The sequence below is a fragment of the Corythoichthys intestinalis genome, chromosome 22 (assembly GCF_030265065.1).
Source record: "Corythoichthys intestinalis isolate RoL2023-P3 chromosome 22, ASM3026506v1, whole genome shotgun sequence".
NCBI classification, from domain to species: Eukaryota; Metazoa; Chordata; class Actinopteri; order Syngnathiformes; family Syngnathidae; genus Corythoichthys; species Corythoichthys intestinalis.
In genome coordinates this window covers 2204738-2226878 of record NC_080416.1, presented here as the reverse complement: position 1 = coordinate 2226878, position 22141 = coordinate 2204738, and the positions used below count along the sequence as shown (strand labels likewise).

Here is a 22141-nt window from a genome sequence, read left to right as displayed (position 1 = left end):
AATAATTTTCTTTCACTAACATAAGGCTAGCAACAATTGCATGCGGGTGGGTAAACCATTTTCCTACTTTTTAATGACTTTAGTCAGGCTGTGAATGGACTCATTTCATTTCTAAAGAAGAATTTGCGACTGGATTTTATAGTATGTTGAGCCCATTCACATGCTCGACCCTGTCAAAGGGTTGGCCATGCAGTGGCACGGTTTTTTTTGGCCTGGATAATTCTCATGCGTCACATATAGGCCAGCATTCTGCTACTAAAATCCTCACTGTAGTAAGGGGCGTGTATGCAGAAGGAGAGGGTGCAGTAGGAACCCCACGGGGCCTATCAGCCAGGCAGCGGATACATCGCGGTTTATACTTGCAGCAAGGTGGTCCCGCTCCACAACAACTCCTGTTTGTGACTGTTGGTGCAAAGAAAAGACCAACACACTGTCAGAGCTGATATGAATCACCACACTGCACTAAGAATAGCATGATAAAAATCCACAGATCTTGTTTTTTTTCTCCATTTCTTTCTCAATTCTTTGTCAAGGCAATAGAAGGCCAGATGCAGGATCAAGGGTATAGCTTAACCATTGCCGTCTATTGTTCCACAGGAATTTTTGCCTTCTTCCATCTTGCAGTGAGAAGAAAAGATGTCGGTTACGATTGAATGAACTTGAAAAGTGTTTCCAGCTAGTATCAAGTGAAAACTAAAAAAGGTTAAAAAAAACTGCAATCTGTAGTAAACTGAACTGTGCGGTTTGGTTGTAATAAGACAAACTGTACTTTGTTTAACCCTCCTGTTGGTTTTTGTTTGCAAATTTCCGATAGAATCAATTGTAACTGCTGCCATGCTTGACTGAAGCAGTTTCAAAAGTTTAGAGACACCTCATGGCGTACATACAGCTAATATTTGACATCTTGGTCCTAGTTTTACGCCAGTAAAGCAATCTTAAACTGCAAGAGGTTTCAGTCCAAATCACTTTATTGGATCCATTATGATCAGGCACAAAGAATGTTAAACATGGCATTGGTTTTGGCAACAACTGAAATACTTTTCATGAGCTTGCGATAAAATTTTTAGGCAAGTGACCCCTGAATATTTTGGGCATGAGCCTCGAGGCGGGTACATTCATACACACTCCTCATGCTTTTATTCACGGATAATACAAGGACATCAACCTCCGAGTTCCCATTTAGCAACATTTTGTACAGACAGTCAAGTTTATTGTACTCGTCAGGCAGTGACAGGAACCGCAGTCCAGCTGGCGCTTGCTAATCGTTTCTGAACAAGCGGACAGAAAGGACAACGAGGAAGGAGAAGACAGAGAAGTTGGGGGCTCCAGCAGAACAAGAATGGAGCCCAGGGACGACTCACCCGTGGCGGATCCGTGGACGGTGTGGTTGCGCTGAGTAGCCTGAGACAGAGGCGGCACCTGGCTATGGCTCTGTTGGAGAATGTTCAGGCACTCTCCCAGGCAGCTGAGCGTCGCGGCCGATGTGGCTTTGAGCAGCAGCAAGTCCTGATCCAGACACGAGAGGGGGCCTTTTGTGGGTAACGAGTCAATGGACTGGACCAGGTTCTTTTGTTGGCCCTCAGCTTGGGACATCATCTGAAAGAGAACGGTAATGCCATTTTAATTTAAATTGTAACGCTATTCTGTGCCACCTCAAGTCTTCCACTGAAATTTATCTTGGAATGCTTTGGCTGAGAGCTGGATAAATCCTGATAAAAGTATCAAAGTATAGGTAGTTCCCGGGTTATTACCTACTTGATATTACGACACCGGTGTCTCGTCAGCGATCGTTTTATTTATTCAATTTTTTTAATCCTGCGGCATGAAAATTAGTGACTCCAGTCTCGAGTTGAGGACGAATGCGAATGTGATGTGAAGGGAACAGGTACCTTTCTCACAGACACCATGTAACTGTCTACATTAGTCTAACACATTTCTTATAGTAAAGCAGTTAAGGAGATCATACTACATGCCATTTGACACAGTAAAGTTGACCAGCTTATCAGCCCTCGCCTGATAAGCGAAGAAAGAACGTCATCAAGTCTCCGGTAGGAGTCAGGACGCTCCTGCCCTACCAACAAATTGATAGCGTGGGCGCCTTGGACGTCAAGACCTGCGTCGGTCGCCGTGGCAACGAACCTGACCGACCAAACCTGCCACAGAGGGATGATCCCAAGACAACACCCAGCCCCGCCTTCGGCCTGGCCCACTCCACCGCAGCTTTCAAAAAGGCTGAACATTTAGATAACAACTGTCGCTTCTCGGGAACATTCCTATGTACCCGCTGCTTTGCCGAACCTGGATCCAGCATTGTCTCTCCATTGTCTGTTTTTGCCTTGGTTTTGACGATTGTCGACGAATAAATTGTCAACCTGCTTTTGGTGAGCCTTCTTTTCTTTGGAAAATGGAGTCAGCACAAAGGGTTAACACCGGAGTGAACGCGCGGGATTGGCGGTGCCAGCAAAACACCATTTCGTTCGGCTGTCGTTGTTTCCGCGGCTTGGCCGAGGGGCCGAATTCCTTCAAATGTCACCCGCTTGCTTTATAGCATGCAGATGGACTGCGGATTCAGCTGATTTTACTGATTAATTGGCAGCCAAATGTGCTGCAGGGTTTTGTTGCTGCACTAGGGAGAGGCGTGTGAGCCTTTTCAGTTTCAAAAAGTTCCCGTTCACCCCAAAATTGGCCAAAACAAGTCCAACAACTGTGGGACCATTAGACTTACGAGTAAGTGAGTAAAAATCATATTTTGCATTATGTCAAATACTGGGACCATGGCACACGTTTTATTGCATTTTGTGGCTGACAATGCTCCTTGTCCACCGAGAATTCCACTCGGCCGACGACCAGCAACTTGTACCACATCCCCCTCGGGTCCTTCGCGTGCCCGTCGGGAGAGCACTATACTCGGCTTATTGCCCTCTTCGTGTGCCCGGTGTTCTAATTTTCCAACCCATCAGAAAATTGAAACTTTGTGTTAAAAATGGCTGTGATTACAAAGTAAACACTACAAACTTCCTTTAAATAAAGGACTATTTACTTATATTTGATCATGGATGGACATGCAGGTAGAAAGGTTCTCCTCAGACACATCCTGCCATGTTAGCTGCACAACAACTGCACGCAGCTCTCTCACTGTTTACGTCTTTGCCGTGTAGTTAGGCATTCATTTACGCCATATTCGTGTTGATCATGTGGCAGCTACGCGCTCCTCTGGCATTGGCCGGTTTGTCCGACGGTCATTCACCAGCTGCTTCCCCGGCATACGAGCTCTCCAGCCCGCAGCATGGGAACGAGGAGCTGTAACTTGCTCGCCACCAGCAGGATTGCCAATCGTTGAAGACAATCGACAACCCCGCCCCCGTGTGACATGGTCCGGGGGCGAGAATAAGACTTTGAAACATCACTCCGTTCGGGTTAGCAAGTCGGCTAGCTGTAATGCCTCCTGGTTTGTTTACACTCTCCGAAGCCGGGGCAGGATAATGACAAAAGCCGGACTAACACTAGTGGCATAAAATATAGTTCGGGAGGTGCAAAAAGGTCGACAGTTTTGACCATTATGGAGTAATTTTGCCCTTTCGTACTGAATAAATGCATTTTTAATATTCATATTCCATTTAGCACAATGTTACTTGTCATGACCGTATCATTAGGAAAAATACTTGGATAAAAAGAATATCCTGTAAAAATGTTGGAGTAGAGAAATTGAAACAATGACATTTTGCAGCTCTCTTCATCGTATTTTCCACGTTTTGAATAATTATCCCTGAATGGGCTGAATTCTAAATCAGATGAATTAATGACCCTGTAGACATCATCCTCCTGTTGGGGACGCTAGAGGCCTATAATGTCAGGCGTGGCTAAACTGCAGATTAAAAAACTAATTTCTTGTCATCTGCGCTTTGCCAAATTGTTATATATAGTTGAATCGTCTCAAAATATGATTCTAATTCACATAATAATGCTTTTTAACTTTTTTATCCTGTCATAGGCACTTTAAGTGCTACTGACGGCGCTAGACGTCCAATCCATTTTGACTGAGAGTGCCCCCTTCCAATCAAAATCGGTTGGACATCTGGCGCCGTCAATGGCAGCCAGTGAGTTAATTTCTTTGGCCAAAAATGGCCCACGTGAGATCTAATTGCCATAAACGTGGGCCTGCCAACCGAAGCAAGTTTGACACCCCTGGTTTAGACGAAATAAGCAGAGCTAGCATAAAGGCGGTAGCAGGATAAATTGCAGATCTTATTTCAAATTCTGAAGGCCATCTTGGATGAATATCAGCCAGCTGTCAGAAATGCCTGCATTCAATGATTTTCTAATCTTTTAAAATGTCACGATGACGGGGTACTTTGTTAAACTTATTCCACCGCAGCTTCTAAGCATCCGTTTTAAAAAGGGTGACTTCAACATTTTCTTCAAGACAATGTACTCTATAATCCACTATTCACTTTATATCGCGTCTCCTCTTCAAGTGTCATAAGGATGCTGAATGAAGTCTATTCCAGTTGTTGGGTTCAACCTTTCATTTTTTACGTGCCATCACATTCCTAAAACATTGGTGTACGTCAAAGGTGCCTAAGACGATGATCATTCAGCGTACCTTATTATTTTCCCAAATATATATATTAGGGCACTCTCAAAATTTTCAGAACACTATGACATGAAATGCTGAGCATGTCAAAAAATAAAAATGACTGCACTAATGTAATTTTAAAGGTAGAAAACGAATTTGGCACTCAAAACTGGCTTTTTTCCCCCCACAGTTATTCTATCCAAAACAATGCATCAGGGAACACCCACTTTTATTCAGCAATTCTGGTTGTGACATCGCAACCAAAACTGATGATCATTTCTAACTTGCTAGCGCTTCGCTAGTTAGTACATGTTGGCAAAATAGCCAAATGCTCACACTGCGTACTGTACGAATGCTATTTTTAGACCGTGACGTCGCCATCGTAACGTCGCCATCGTAACCCGAAAGTAGGTCAACATAGACACACCCTCGCATACAACTCATGTTATTGGTGCTTGTTTTCTGCTGGTAATCTTTCAAAAAAGAACATGCCAAGTAAACACTGCTGCTATGGAACTTGTAGAAAACGAATCTAGACATTACGACATATAAAGGTTGTCTTCTTTATACGTTTCCCGAAGCCATAAAAGAGGAAAAAAATGTGAACAATGGATGAACTTGTGTGGACATCCAAACGGCCAGTTTAACGGCAGTAAGGTGAAGCCATTCATATTCATATGCAGAAAACATTTTGTTGGGGCCCATGGTCCTAGAGAAGGACGGAGAGGTAAGCCATTTTGATATTTTTATATATTTTTTAGCGTGCCGTTTTGCCGTGCTGCTTCTGTCTGACAATTAATGACCGGGAAAAAAATAAAATGGTATCTGACAGCCACAGTTGTTACCTTTTCTGTTGTTAAAAACAACTTTAGTAAGGGGAAAGTGGAAATAAATTATAGAATTAAGATTTGTTACTAATGAAAAAAATAAGTGTTCGTTGGCTGTCACTGAGTAGCATTTGCGATCGCTAGACAAAAATAGCAATATAAATGACCCCCTAGAACGTTCAGAGATGTAAGACAACCAGATGATATAATATAAGACAGGGCATATGGTGGTAAAGGATAGATTATTGAAACAGGAGAATGTTATTGTCAGTAGCCTAAGGCAATGCACACAAGAAAAAGGTGCAAGGTGAAAAAAAGCTACCTCTCTATCAGGTCGGCCCTCGACACTAGAGGCATCTCTTGAATTGAACCTTTGCATCTTCTTCCGCATCTTTCCCAGTGAATTTGGCACCAGGGACATCATTTTCGGACAGAATTGGTAGGTTTAGCTCAGTAAACATCTCGTTCGTAAACTATTTACATGCAATTAGCATTGGGGCAAACGCAAGCTTGACCTGCCTAGCAACAATTGCTAACGTCATGAATATATAAGGAATTTGACCTTTTAGCCAGATTGCCAGAATCACGCCAGCCGAACCGCCGGACCCGCGCTGGTGCAGATCCAACGACCAAGGCCGGCGAGACACCGAAAACCCAGCCAAAAGTCCATACTCCGCAAGTTCACCTTAGTCTTAACCCTTTTTACCGACTCCATTTTGAACGCTGGAAAAAGGCTTCAAAACACAAGTTGACAATTTATTCTAAGTCGACAGCAATCATAGAGCACAGGCGAGGATTTAAGGCCACCATATCACAAGTCAACAAAAGGTTCCCGAGAAAAAAATGACAACGATTAGCTAAACATTCAGTCTTTTTGAAGGCTCTCACGGGGCGGGCCTTGGGCAGGAAGAAGGGTGTGTTTAAGATAATCTATTATCGCAGTTTGGGCTGTTTAGTTCGTGCATCACAGTTGCTGAATCACCGTTGCTGGGGCAACCACAGTGGAAGATTTTGCAGGCCTCAGCGTCAAAGGGGCTCTTGGAGTCTTATCAGTCATGTTATAAAGTGAATATAGGGCATTCTCCGGTGTTCCTTGTATTGGGACAGGACGTCCGCCATTTGTTCTGGATTGTCCAGAAGAACTGACGTGGAGACGCTGGCTTGTAGATGTCTTTTGTCAGTCATTTGCATGACGCACATGTTGGGCTTCCGTGATAAGAAGGCGTCATGTATCTCTTTTGCCCTATGGCAAATATATTCTGCTTGTTTTCCTTAAATTATGGTATAAGTCAGGGGTGGGCAAACCGGTCCTCGAGGGCCGCAGTGGGTCCTGGTCTTTGTTCCAACTGATCCAGCACAGAGCTTTTAACCAATGAGGTTTCATTGGAAACAAGAAGCACCTGACTGCAATCAACTGATTGCACTTATAACACACCAGATTGGTGAAATGGTGTCCTCATGATAGGTTGCAGCAAAAACCCGCACCCACAGCGGCCCTTTGTGGAATAGTTTGCCCACCCCTGGTATAAGTGCTATTTATTTTATATTGGGTGTGTTAGAGTAATACAAACAGTCGATCGGTAAATACAAGAAAAGATTCTATTCCCTCCAATATTAATGAGCAAAACTGGCGTGTTGCGTGCGGTACACCATTAGAAAGACTATGGATAAGGGGCGGAGCAATGGGGTGCACCCCGGCGTAAAGGGGGTGTGGTTGGGCGAGGAGCGGGTCAAACAGAAAGGTAAGATGATGCGCAGAGCTCTAATAAGGTGTTAAAATATCTCGTCACAGTACGTAAATCATTCCTTCATGTATCAACTTTTTTTGGCATCCCAAAGTTGCTTCTTCATCCTGAATAATAAGCCTTTCTCAGCACTAATGTATGCCGTTGCTAATCTTGCCTTCATTAATATTGTATAGGTTCACAGCCCACACCTCGTCTTCTGCACGCACTTGACGAGCACATCTGCAGTAGCGCACGAGCTACTTTAGAAGCACTAAAAGCTGCATGATCGCACTTTCAAAAGCAACAATAATTATTCAACTAAGCATTTAACATATTTTCCGAACTGCAAAGCACTATGGAGTGCTGTAAAGTCGCTATTGACGAAAAAAGAAAACATGTCGCACCGGACTATAGGTAACATTTTTGGAGAAAATGTATGTTGCTTGAAACACAACTTTTTAAATCCCACCCCAGTTCTTATTTGTAATACGGATATATTTAGTTCATTCAGACTGTAAGTAGGGTTGTTCCGATCATGTTTTTTTGCTCCCGATCCGATCGTTTTAGTTTGAGTATCTGCCGATCCCGATATTTCCCGATCCGATTGCTTTTTTTTTTGCTCTCGATTCAATTCCAATCATTCCCGATAATTTTTCCCGATCATATACATTTTGGCAACGCATTAAGAAAAAAATGAATACAACTCGGACGAATATATACATTCAATATACAGTACATAAGTACTGTATTTGTTTATTATGACAATAAATCCTCAAGATGGCATTTACATTATTAACATTCTTTCTGTGAGAGGGATCCACGGATAGAAAGACTTGTAATTCTTAAAGGATAAATGTGACTTTGTATATCGTGACTAAATATTGCCATCTAGTGTATTTGTTGAGCTTTCAGTAAATGATACTGTAGCCATTTAACTTCTGCCTAAATGCATGATGGGAAGTGCAACCATGACTGTGCATAGTGGTACCAATTGATATATCTTCTCTGCGTTGGGAAATAACATAGGGTGTTAAGAAAAAGATCAACTACTACCATTCTTCCTAACATTGCTTCCCACGATTATTCTAACCGTTGGGAGAGGGGTTGTAAGGCTTTAGCCATTTAAAAAAAGGCTCAAAGGCTGCCAAAATTCTCTCTACCCATTTTACGCTGCCTTTTAGCTCTATATACTGTATGGGTAAAACGGCGCCATTATAGATTGAACGCGACAATGCGTAAGTGGTTCATGCTGCGCATGCGTTAACTGTGTTAAATATTGGAACGTGATAAATGTAAAAAATATTAATTCCCGCCGTTAACGCGATAAATTTGATAACCCTACCTTAAGCTTAAACTAAAGACTCTGGAAGAGTGTAACACATTATGTCTGTAACGTTAAATACAATTAGAAAACGATTTAATGAAAAAAACATATATACAGTATATTAAAAAAAGGCATGTCCGATATTTTTTTGCCGATTCCGATACTTTGAAAATGACGTGATATCGGACCCGATCGATCGGGTCCGATATCTCTACTAAGAACAGGTATGTCATCTTGAAAGGCAATTTAAAATTAAGAACAACAGGCTGAATAAGTGTGCAGTACGTTAACATTACATGACACATAAATGTAATAACGCATATTTCAGTACTTGCAGCTTGTAATCTGCAGAATATGATTTTCTTCTCGGTGCCATTTTGTTCAGCCCTTCTCAGTTGTTTTTGTAAATTACGGCAAATGTTGAAACACAGGCCTTGAGTACCCTCTTGTGGTTTAGTGTGAAAATAACATGTAAAATGATATATAGGTAGTCTCCAGGTTACGAACGAGTTCCGTTCCTACATTGGGGACTTAACCCGAATTTCTGTGGAAGTTGGAATTAACCCTTTAAATACTCTTAAATCTTAAAATAATTGTCCAAAAAGTCCAAAAGTATTGTTTGTTTGTTTTTTTAATGATGGAGGATACACTGCCCTCTAGTGGCAGTGTTGGGTCTGGCTGGACTGTCACCTTGTATGACTGAGAAGCAGACTTAGACGTCTGACATGGATAACAAAGAATAGCTGCGCTCTGGTTTGGCCCACATAAGGCTGTAAGTTGTTTCACCTAGTATATGTTTGTGTATGCATTTGTAATTAAGTTTACAGCAACAGTTTGTGGAGTTACATGTGAGCGTTATGCTATTAGAATAGTGTACCGCACAAATGCTATTTTTAGACCATGAAGTAGCCAGTTGTAACAAGGAAGTTGAACATTATAGACACATCCTAGAATACAATCCATGTTATTTCTGCTTGTTTTCTCCGGTAATCTTTCAAAAAAGAACATGCTGATCAAACAGTGCTGCTATGGAACTTGTAGAAACAACTCTAGACATTACGACATATGAAGGATGTTTTCTTCATGTTTCTTGAAATAGCAATATAAATGACCCCCAAGAATGGTCAGAGACGTAAGACAACCAGAGGATATATTATATAAGAAAGACAGGGCATATGGTGGTAAAGGATAGATTGTTGAAAAAGGAGAATGTCACTGTCAGTGGCGTAAGGCAATGCGCACAAGAAAATGGTGTAAATAAAAAAATTAACTCTGGAACAGTTCGGCTCTTTTTCAGCCCTTGATACTCAATCCATCTCTTTAACTGAACATTTGCATGTTCTTCCACATCTTCACCAGTGAATTTGGCACCAGGGACATCATTTTTGGACAGAATGGGTAGGTTTAGCTCGTAAACATCTCGTTTGGACATTATTTCCATTCGGGACAAACGGGTGGTTGACCCGCCCCGCAACAATTGCTAACGTCATGAATATTATTGAGCAAAAGTGACGATTTCGGTACGCCATTGTAAATAGGTTAGCATCCATAGCATTTAAGATAGAGGACTTTTGTTAGGCAAATTAGGCTAATTTAATCTAATCAATTTACAAATTTGTTCAGACTAGATGGACGTTTGAACACCAGTTGTTTGGTGTCAAGAGTTTTATTGTTAAAATGCGTGTCGTTTTGAACATAAATGTACATAAGTGTGTTACAGCATTACAAATTGTCAAAAGTGAAGAAGGTAAAAAGCTTCAAAAAAGCACAATTGCCTTGTTTGATTTTTGTAAACCTGAACAACTTCATGTTTAGTGAGGACAGAACACGTGATATAAATAAAGTAAAAAATAAGATACTGTGAGGTACAATAAGGTACTGTAGTGTACAAAATGGCAGACAAAACTCCGGCATTGTAAAGTAAAAATCGCCTACGTTGAATACATAGGCCACAATTCCAAGATATATTTTTTTTAGGTCAGTAATCGTTATAATTGAGATTCATTACAGGAAAAAGATGCAATTTTCCTCAAATCTATTGACAGCACGAAAACGCATACGATAAGGCTTTTTGACAAACACTGGCGTCGACTAACTGTGAAAACCCTATAAATAGTTTTTCCGTTGCTTACTAATAATATGTAATATTGTACAGCAATCCTATTATACGCATTGGAAACCTTCATTTACTTTTTTAAAAGCTGTTCCCATTTCCAAACACAGCAAAAACAGTCTGGCTGTGCGGAGCCACTGGGATCAGCCATGCCTCCATAAATAGCCTAACCCCAGTTATCCAGCGCCGACACGGCTGCCTGTGCGAGTGCTTGCCCGTGCCGCTGTTTGATGAGCTCACATCAGTCGGCTGTGACAAGCCGGCTGAAGAGAGGAGCTGGCGTGGGCCGCCTCCCGCTGCCGCGCAGTCAGTAGATGGACAAATGCACTCGTGCATGGATGGACAGAAGGATTAAAGGCGACAATGTGATAACGACCTGTTCTGATACCGCGCCAAACTACACCGATCTCGGAGCATTGTATCATTTTTCCCTAAGCTGTAACATATGGTTGCCTGCAAACACATTTCAAATGATATATTAAGCACTAAATATCTATGTCACTGCTTCTTTTTTGTACCTCTACAAGCAGGTTGGGATTTTTGGGCTGGGTTTCTTTGGCATCTATTTTGACTCAAGCGGTAAGTGTGGCACTAGTACTACAAGTGCTAAATTCTATCTATTTTTATGAAGTCATTTTATTTAGGTACAATTCCATTAATGTTACTCTTCATTTTAAAACTGTGTCATGTTACAGTACAATAAATACTTCATTGTAAAATGCCCCCCCACCATACAACAAATATCTGTAGTAGCGTTGTCGGTTAATGAGGTTTTAACCGATACCCCGATATTGTCCAACTCCTAAAATCTGATATCAAACCCATACCGATATATATGCTCTTGTGGACTGGACATATTATGGTTAATTGCATTGTGATGCCCCACTGGGTGTTTTGATGATAAATGTACAGTGGTAAGAAGAAGTATCTGAACCTTTTGGGAATTTCTAATATTTCTGCATAAAATCACCATCCAATGAGATCTGATCTTTGTCAAAATCACACAGATGAAAAAACAGTGCCTGCTTTAACTAAAACCACCCAAACATTGTTCATTGATAGGTTTTCATATTGGGGATAGTATGAAAACAATGACAAAAGGGGAAAAATAAGAAAGTAAATCATCACATTTAATATTTTTGGTATACATCTAATGGTCAATAGAAAAGTCCTTGGGCTGATTGCGCCATTTTTCAGAGGATCAGGATTGGTGTTTTTAATTAAAAATATATATATGTAGGTTTCTAGGGCTGTCAAACGATTAAAATTTTTAATCGAGTTAAATACAGCTTAAAAATTAATTAATCGTAATTAATCGCAATTCAAACCATCTATAAAATATGCCATATTTTTCTGTAAAGTGTCAAATTATTGTTGGCATGGAAAGATAAGACACAAGATGGATAAATACATTCAACATACGGTACATAAGTACTGTATTTGTTTATCATAATAATAAATCAACAAGATAGCATTAACATTATTAACATTCTGGTAAAGCGATCCATGGATAGAAAGACTTGCAGTTCTTAAATGTTAAATGTTAGTACAAGTTATAGAAATTTTATATTAAAACCCCTCTTTATGTTTTCGTTTTATTACAATTTGTAAAATTTTCAATCAAAAAATAAACTAGTAGCTCACCATTGTTGATGTCATCAATTACACCATGCTCACTCATTGTGCTCAAACCCATAAAATCATTTGGGCCCAAGTGCCAGCAGAGGGCGCCAAACACCAAAAAACAAGTAACAAGCAGATATTACGCTGCTGTCATTTTAATCTATTTGAGCGGGGTATGTGCGTAAATCGCGTCAAATATTTTAACGTGATTAATTTAAAAAATTAATTACCGCCCGTTAACGCGATAATTTTGACAGCCCTAGTTTTTCTGCTTCATGCTGGTACAGCCTCTCACCCTCCCTCCTGCTAAGCAACGAGACCAAACTGTTTTTCTTGGTCACCAGTGCAGCTACCGTTTAGTACTTAACGTTAACGATGATTGACAGGTTTGTAGCATTGATCTGGGCAGAGAAGCCTCAGTAGTTCTACGATCAAAGGCACAAATGTGTCAGTCATCATTAAACTTGCAGCCCAGTGAAGACTGTATCATAGGATATTGTGCCATGCCCATATTTGGCACTGTTTGAGTGCCGTAATATTGCTATGAACAATCACAATGGGTATCTGTTGACCGCCTTATCAGAAACCGTGCTTATGACTCATTGTTCATACCAGCCAGGACCTCTCTCCCCTCTCAAGGTTTCAACTTAAAAGAGTTTTTTCTGATGAAAAAATCCCCATTTTGAGCCGGAGTTTCGGCAACACCCTTTCAATAGTATAAAAGACTTGCCTCGTATTGTGTTTCCTTGTACTTTTGCGAGATCACAGCCCTTTTCTGTATCACATTTGTACCCAGAATATTCTGCAATAAAACCTTCGAAGGAATACTGTTCATCTCCAGCCTTTAATTTACCCGCATTCTCACCGCCCGAAATTCAACGAACACGTGAAGGACAAAGAGAGAAAATAGCGTCCTCTAACACCAGTCATAAGTGTGCTGTGGCAACTTATTGTGTAAGTAAGAGGCTGTTCTCAGCAGCTTGAGCGTCAAAGCAAAAAAAATGAAAACGTTTTTTCTTCGGTATTGGATCGGGACTATATGTATAGGCAGATTCTCAAAATCAGGTGACTCGGGTGCAAATATATGTGGTCAGGCCATCCTAGTCAATAAGCATTACAGCTGTGCTAAGCTGTAACCAGCCCTTGTGCAAAGGCAAAAGGTTTCTTCATTCACTTTGAAGCGATGTCGATATGATCTGTATTCTAAAATGCTTTTATCTGCCGATTTTATCGGGTAGCAACTCGAACGTATATGTTTTTCTTAGGGCTGTCAAAATTATCGCGTTAACGGGCGGTAATTAATTTTTTAAATTAATCCCGTTAAAATATTTGACGCAATTAACGCACATGCCCCGCTCAAACAGATTAAAATGACAGCAGTCAGTGTAATGTCCGCTTGTTACTTGTTTTTTGTTGTTTGGCGCCCTCTGCTGGCGCTTCGGCCCAAATGATTTTATAGGTTTCAGCACAATGAGCGAGCATGGTGTAATTATTGACATAAACAATGGCGAGCAACTAGTTTATTTTTTGATTGAAAATTTTAAAGAAATTTAAATAAAACGAAAACATTAAGAGGGGTTTTAATATAAAATTTCTATAACTTGTACTAACATTTATCATTTAAGAACTCTTTCTATCCATGGATCGCTTTAAGAGAATGTTAATAATGTTAATGCCATCTTGTTGATTTATCGTTATAATAAACAAATACAGTACTTATGTCCTGTACGTTGAATGTATATATCCGTCTTGTGTCTTATCTTTCCATTCCAATAATAATTTACAGAAAAATATGGCATATATTATAGTTTTTCTGTAACTTGTCACTACAACGCAGAATATACGCCTGTTGGCTTACTGCCTGGAAGGTTACAAGTTGCTGGCTGAAGGTCACGCTGACGAGACAAATCACGCAGAGATTCACAGATGTGTGACGAGCCAGAAAATACATGAGCCATATGACATAAGATAGATAGCAAGTTAGATACTGTATATATTACAGTAAAGTAGTCTCCTGCATAGTCAGCATCAACCATGTGTCAAGGCTCTGTTGGGAATGAAGGGAAGATGACATATTGAGAAGTGGGAAGTGTAAATGACGGCAGCTACTGTAGGAATTAGGTCAGACGAATACCAAGCCAAACTGGAATGAATCACAAATCACAGCGGGCCTTGTTTTCTTCTTTTTCACTCTGACAAGGAAACACAAGCGCCAGAGGAGTGTTTGTTTTACTTAATGATCACACCATCTGCTCGGTATTCACTCAGACTGCAGCAGATTCGCGTGAAGTGAGGGAGCGGACTGCTCCTCGGAGGTGAGAAAGGATTCTCCGTTCACTGACGGCGAGATGCTCTCTTTCTGTCAACAGACTGAATCACTTGGGTGAGATATTCTCAGCGAGACGAGGCAGTGTGGCATATCGGAACGGGGAATTGAAGAGTGGCAAGAGAGGCATGAAAGGGAGCGCTCTTCATGAAATACAGTCAAACTATATAGGAAACTTTGAAAAGTTTAGTTACTGATCTTGCATTCCATTTGGGGTATCATCTGTCTTTCATTTACAAAGACATTTTATAAAGATTCCAGTTGTCTGATAACGACTTTTTAACCGATATTGTCCAACTCCAAAAATCCGACACAAAACTGTTTCCGATATATGCGGTCGTGCACTTATGGCTTATTGCATTGTGATGCCCCACTGGATGTTTTAATAATGATAAATGTAACAACTTCAAGGTTTTTTGAATACAACAAATATTCTGGGAAAATTACTAACACTTCAACTGGAATTTTAGGAAATAAATATCCCATATGAATACAGTGATCCCTTGCTACTTTCCGGTTCAAACTTTGCGCCGTCAGTCCGTCACGGATTTTTTCATTAATAAATAATTACAGTATTTTATTTAAAAATGTTACCATATACGCATGTATACATGTACAAATCATTGTTTTCTTTAAAATATATCTCGTTTATATCATAATCATTACATTTGCACTGCTTAAAAACTATTTATGAAAATATACATATACATATAAAAATAAAAATCCTTATATGTATGTTATTTTTTTAAGTGTTCTTTGAGGGGAAAAAGGGAAAAACATTTCTTACATGTTTTTTTTCCCAGTGCTGTTGAATCTGAATAAATACAATGAACACACACAAAAATAAACTAAAAATGTTAATAAAATTAAAATGTATCTCAGCACCGCCTCTACGTTGCAGATTTTTGCTGGGGGCTAGGGTTTTTATTATCCGCGAAAAACAAGGGATCAATGTATTATCAATTAATATTAGCCAGAAAGTCAATCATCAAATAAAAGGAATCATTCACAATTAAATCACGTTGTCAGTAGTTACCCAAAAGAACCAGTAGGGGGGACTAAACCATTACAACCACAGGCAGAAATAGGGCATGTCAATGCAATGACAATTCCCTAGATGCATTTTGCTGGCCTTGTCCAGAGATTTTTGTATTTTATTACTGTTATGGATTTATTACTGACTACTTCTTTCTGGTAACACAGTAGTTATATGTAATGAGTTTATAATTCATTATTTTTCAATCATTTACACTTCATTTAATTTTAGCACCATGAATGCAAATGGTCTGCTCACATAACAAATTCCAAGCATCTTAATATGGAGACATCTATAAGTCAATTAGCATAACTACTATGTTAAACTGTAACCAAACCTTACACAAAGGCAAAAGATTTAGATATTTACTCTAAAGACATTATGCATATTGACCGAGAGTGAGTGCTGATTCTATCTGATATCATACAACAAACATATATTAGCTGAAACAACTTACAGCCCAATGTGAGCCAAACCAGAGTGCAGCTGCCTTTTGTTTATGTCCAACGTCTGTGTCTGCTTGTCAGCCAGACCCAACGCTGCCACTAGAAGGCCATCATTAAACAAAATACAATATGTTTGGACTTTTTGGATATTTATTTTGGGGTACTTAAACGGTTAATTCCGATTTACACGGAAATACGGCTACCTGCCGCCAGCGTAGGAACGGAACTCGTTTGTAACCCGGCGGTGACTACATGTATTTTAAAGTAATAATAGTAAAATGGAGAACAACAGGCTAAATAGCCCTCCGTTAACGGAATGTAACAAAAGTTTTTCATATAACTATAGTATTAAAAGCCAACATTACATAGCAGGCTGAGTGTAAAAAACATAAATAAGTCGCACTTGAGTATAGTCGCAGTCCCAGTCAAACTATGAAAAAAGTGTAACTCATAGTCCGGAAAATACGATGTGTTTTCTAGCAATTCAATAGTCAATTTTTCATGCGGAAAAAGTCATTACGAACCATTTATCATTTTTTAACTTGTGCAGACACGATGTCATGTTTTTGTCACCCACCTCCTTGACCTCCAGCAGCCGTCCCGGGTACTGACTCTTGGCCCGCCGCGCTGCAGCCGGCGACTTGTGGTGGGTTATTTTGACGATGTTACTTGGCGAAGACGTGTGGGCGAGTTGCCGCTGAGAAGCCGGTGATGAAGATGGCGTGAGGTGTGGCAGGAGAGAGAAGCTACGGGTGCGACCAGAGGATGAGGAGCCCTAATGAAGCAAGACACAAAAAAAAAATTGTATCATTATATTGTGTCATTGTCTGTATTAATGGTGCAGCTGTCCAGACAAACTATTTAGACTACTATAAGAAGTTTTTAGCATGCACAACGCCGAGCAAAAAGCATGGAATCACCAGTCTCGGACGAGCACTCGCTCAGACATTTTATCATGTAGAACAAACTCAGATAAAAAGCTTGAAAAATAATTCGTTCAAAAGTGCAACTCTTTAGCATTCAGAAACACTAAAAGAAATGAATAAAAAACATTGTGATGGTCAGTAAATGTTACTTTTCTAGAGCAAGTGCAGGGAAATATATATATCACTCCATTCTGAGGAAAAAAAATATGGAATCATGACAAACAAACAAAGAGCCAAAGAACCAAAGTTCCAGCATCATCACTTTGTCAAGAGTCAAGAATCTGCATTGGAAAAGGTGATGATGCTGGAACTTTTGTTTGGTGCTGTTCCAGTGAGCTTTACAAAGATGACTGCCTGAAAAAAACATGAAAACTCCCCCAGTCCATGATGATATGGGGCTGCATGTCAGGCAAAGACACTGGGGAGATGGCTGTGGTTAAATCTTCAAAAAATGCACACAATATTGGATTAAATGTCTTTTTTTACATTGAAATTTTAGACAGCTTTCCTATCTCTTCAATTGAAAATATGTCATTTTCCAAAATGACAATTAATCATGGCACAGAGCTAAAACTGTTAAAGCATTCCTTGTAGAAAGATTCATCCAGTCAATGTCATGGCCCGGAAATAGCCCAGATCTATTGAAAACCTGTGGTGAAAATGGAAAAAAAAAGGTCCACAGCAAGGCTCCAACCAGCAAGGATGATCTTGCAACTGCAATCAAAGAGAGTTGGCAGCAAATTGATGAAGAATACTCATCAAGTCCATGCCTCAGAGACTGCAAGCTGTCATAAAAGCCAGAGGTGGTGCTACTAAATACTAGAGATGTGTTTTGATTGTTATTTCTTTGTTTGTTTCTCATGATTCCATATTTTTTCCTCAGAATGGAGTGATTCCATATATATTTCCCTGCAATTGCTCTATAAAATTAACATTTACTGACAACTACAATGTTTTTTCTTCATTTCTTTTAGTGTTTCTGAAAGCTAAAGAGTTGCACTTTTGAACAATTTCATTATTTTTTCAAGCTTTTTATCTGAGTTTGTTCTACATGATAAAATGTCTGAGTGAGTGCTCGTCCAAGACTGGAGATTCCATACTTTTTGCTAGGGGTTGTACATCCATGAGTTAAATGGTCAACGTAAGCCTGTCGCAATATGCAGTAAGTTAATTAATTGCACGGCAAATAAAAATGAAGTCGGTAATTTTCCAGGCTGCGAACATTTGTGGGTGCGTTTTGAATGCATATGGGACTCCACTTCCTTTCACAGATGTTTATTGGACACAACACACCTGAAGGAGATAGTACCTTTTCTCGTATTTACCGATCAACTGTTTCTATTACTCCAACACACTTAATATAATCAATCAGGGAATAGTAGAGTTTCTCCTATTTACTGTTTGACTGTTTGTATTACTCTAACACACCCAATATAAAATAAATAGCACTTATACCATAGTTTAAGGAAAACAAACAGAATATATGGCATAAGAGATACACGACGCCTTCTTATCACGGAAGCCAAACGTGTGCGTCATGTAACTGACTGGGCAAGATTGACGCTGACAAGCCCACGTCTGCACTACCAACTCGCGCAATCATTTCTCCCCGACAGTCCAGAACAAATGGCAGGACGCCCTGTCCCAACACAAGGAACACCGGAGAACGCCCGATATCCAACTGATAACACCACTTGACTCTTTCTCACACTGGGCCCTACATTATGCTGCAAAATTTGTCGGTAGTCTTCAGACTTCATAATGCCATGCACACGGTCAAGCAGTCCAGTGCCAGAGGCAGCAAGCAACCCCAAAACATCAGAGAACCTCTGCCATGTTCGACAGTGGGGACCGTGTTCTTTTCTTTGAAGGCCTTGTTTTTTTTCCTTTTAACCTCTATGTTGATGCCTTTTCCTAAAAAGCTCTACTTTTGTCTCATCTGACCAGAGAACATTCTTCAAAAACGTTTTTGGCTTTCTCAGGTAAGTTTTGGTAAACTCAATCCTGTCTTTTTTATGTCTCTGGGTCAGAAGTGGGGTCTTCCTGGGTGTCCTACCCTGGAGTCCCTTTTCATTCAGACGCTGACGAATAGTATGGTTTGGGTTGACACTGTTGTACTTGTTTGGATGTTAGTCGAGGTTCTTTATCCACCATCCGCACAATCTTTCATTGAAATCCCTCGTCAATTGGAGCCTGCGCGGTGTCTCCGCTCGTCTGTGTGGCTGTCGCGTGTTTGGTGGGGCTCGCGTACGGCTGGATGTGACTGGGCTCGCTCGGGTCTGAGGTCCAGGTGCCAGGACTGGCGGTGAGGCAGCGTGGGGTCGGTTGCCAACGGGCTTACACTCACAAGAGATTCACACGATTACTGGGTTCTGGATCACAGAGCTGATATGGGTACACTCTACCCCTCCCAATCACTTAGCTTATAGACTTCCCTATGCCCCTCCTCTTCTTTCCCTGGTCAAAAGGCCCCCCACATGGTGTCAACCGGAAATACATCTAGCTGACGATAGCACCAACATATTAATACTTAGTGTAGGCGTTCAATGTATTTCTTGTTGTTTGTTTTTCTGTCCTTTCTTCTCTTGTGTTTCTTTTCTTCTGTTCCCTCATAACCCCTTCCTGTTCGCTGCTTTGTCACATTAAATGAGGTATGTTGAATGATCACAATGGGAGTACGTCATACTCTCAATGTGAAACATTACAATTGTACAGACCAACCGGACACTTAGACTTCCATTCTCCGTGTCAAACAGCTGAACAGGACAGGTTTAAAAATAATAATAATAATAATAATTCTCGTAAATTTTTCTTTTCCGTCCACATCTAGGGAGGTTAGTCACAGTGCCGTGGGCTTTACACTTATTGATGAGAGTACGCACAGTAGACTTGTAGGACTTGTGGACTTGTAGCCTTGTAGCCCATGCTTCCTCACAATTTTACTTCTTAAGTCCTCAGACAGTTCTTTGGTCTTCTTTCTTTTTCTCCATGCTCAATGTGGTACACACAAGGACACAGGAAAGAGGTTGAGTCAACTTTAATCCATTTTAACTGGCTGCAAGTGTGATTTAGTTATTGGCACCGCCTGTTTGGTGTCACAGGTAAGTAACAGGTGCTGTTATTTACACAAATTACAGAAGCATCACATGATTTTTCAAAGGGTGACAATACTTTTGTCCGGCCCATTTTTGGAGTTTTGTGTAAAATGATAATTATTTATTTATTTATTTTTTTGTTCTCTTCTGTGTTTTTTCCTTGCAAGCAAAATAAATGAAGATATTACTACCAAAGCATTTGTAATCCCAATCATTTTCTGGGAGAAAGTGAGCATTATCCGATAGGATTGCAGGGGTGCCAATACTTTGGACAGCACTGTATACCATTTTGAGGGACACAAAATGCAACTGAGCTACTCCCCTTTTAATACTTTCCTTATCGGCAATCTCGGCAAAAACACAATCAAGTCAAACGAGTCTACTCTTTCCTTTCCATTAGTGTACAGGGAAACCAGGGCACCAGATATGATCTGCCTCAAGATAAAAGGGGTCTAGTTACAGTGCCGGTGAAAACAATGTATTGTTTACTGGTGGCAAAAGAAAAAGCGAGGTCATTCCGCCATAACCGAGATTATAAGAAGCTTTAACTCTATCATACATATTTTTTAGAGTGTTGTATTTGATTCAAGGAAATTTTCTGTAGTGTCTCCAATGCATCTAATTGTGAGATTTTTATCATATTGGTTTCTTTGTGATCTTTCGGGGCACGACCTAATCGTCTTACAGGAGAGAACACTGTTGCATTGTGCAAAGCTAAGCCACGAGCTCTGAGTAAGCAGAGAAGGAACAGTATTAAGAATTAAGGTTTTGTCCTCTTTAAGTGGAACGAGGTCCCAAGCATTTCATTAAACTGAAAAGTCAAAGAGGGTTGTAGACCCGACAATATGTTGAAAGGCGAACCAGAACATTAGGGAAAGCAGGGTATACATAAACTGATTTTTACATATAAACAGGGGTTAATTTGTGCCGGATCCTGCCGGAACAAGATCCGTTACCTCTTGATTTTTGCATAAAATCAGCATCAAATTTGATGTCATCTCTGTCAAAATCACACAGATGAAAAAACAAGTGTCTGCTTTAACTAAAACCACACGAACATTTATTGGTTTTCATATTTTAATGAGGATAGTATGCAAACAATGACAGAAGGGGGAAAAATAAGTAAGTGAACCCTCTGCCTAAGGAGACTTAAAGAGCAATTGAAACCAATTTTTTACCTCATATTTTAAGTCAGGTGTGTGCCCAATCACTGATAACTGGTTTAAAGCAGCCCTGCCCACTATGAAACACACACCTGGTAAGAAACGTCTTGATGAGAAGTATTTTCTAATGTGCATCATGGCTCAGTCAAAAGAGTTGCGATTAAGGATCGTTGATTTGTATAAAGCTGGGAAAGGATACAAAACCATCTCTAAAAGTCTGGATGCTCATCAATCGACATTCAGAGAAGTTGTCTACAAATGGAGTTTGGCACTGTTGCTTCTCTCCCAAGTAGTGGCCGTCCACCAAAGATGACGCCAAGAGTTCAGCGCAGAATACTCAGAGAGGTAAAAAAAGAACCCTAGAGTGTCTGCTAAAGACTTACAGAAATCACTGGCACAGTTCAATATCTCTGTGCACACATCAACTATACAGTGCCCCCCATAATTATTGGATTTATAATAATTATGTGTTTTTTAGCTTCTAATATTTTTTTCTCAATAATATGGGACCTTGATGGAAAAAAAAGAGGAAAATCCAACCTTCAATACAAGTGCATTTATTCAGTGGGGGAAAAAAATCCCACAGAAAGAAATAATTATTTGACATCAAATAATGTGTGTCACAATTATTAGCACCCCTGGTGTTAATACTTTGTACAACCCCCTTTTGCCAACAAAACAGCACCTAATCTTCTATAATGTTTCACAAGATGAGAAAAGACAGAAAGAGGGATCTTCAGCCATTCCTCTTTGCAGAATCTCTCTAAATCATCCAGAGACCTGGGTCCTCTCCTCTGTACTCTCCTCTTCAGCTCACCCCACAGGTTTTCAATGGGGTTGAGGTCTGGGGACTGAGATGGCCATGGGAGGAGCTTGATTTTGTGTCTGGTGAACCATTTCTGTGTAGATTTGTCCATATGTTTAGGGTCATTGCCTTGCTGAAAGACCCAGTGACGACC

The 22141-nt window shown here is 40.2% G+C and overlaps 1 protein-coding gene across 1 annotated transcript in view; it reads right to left on the bottom strand.

The window, feature by feature from the left end:
* LOC130910602 (oxysterol-binding protein-related protein 10) overlaps window positions 1–22141 on the bottom strand; it is an 84280-nt gene that overhangs the window by 28405 nt on the left and 33734 nt on the right. Inside the window, exons 5-6 of the mRNA XM_057828048.1 lie at window positions 16576–16773; window positions 1362–1596 (exon numbers count right to left, since the gene is read on the bottom strand). Coding sequence (XP_057684031.1) covers window positions 1362–1596; window positions 16576–16773 — 433 coding nt within the window. The remainder of the gene's footprint in view (window positions 1–1361; window positions 1597–16575; window positions 16774–22141) is intronic.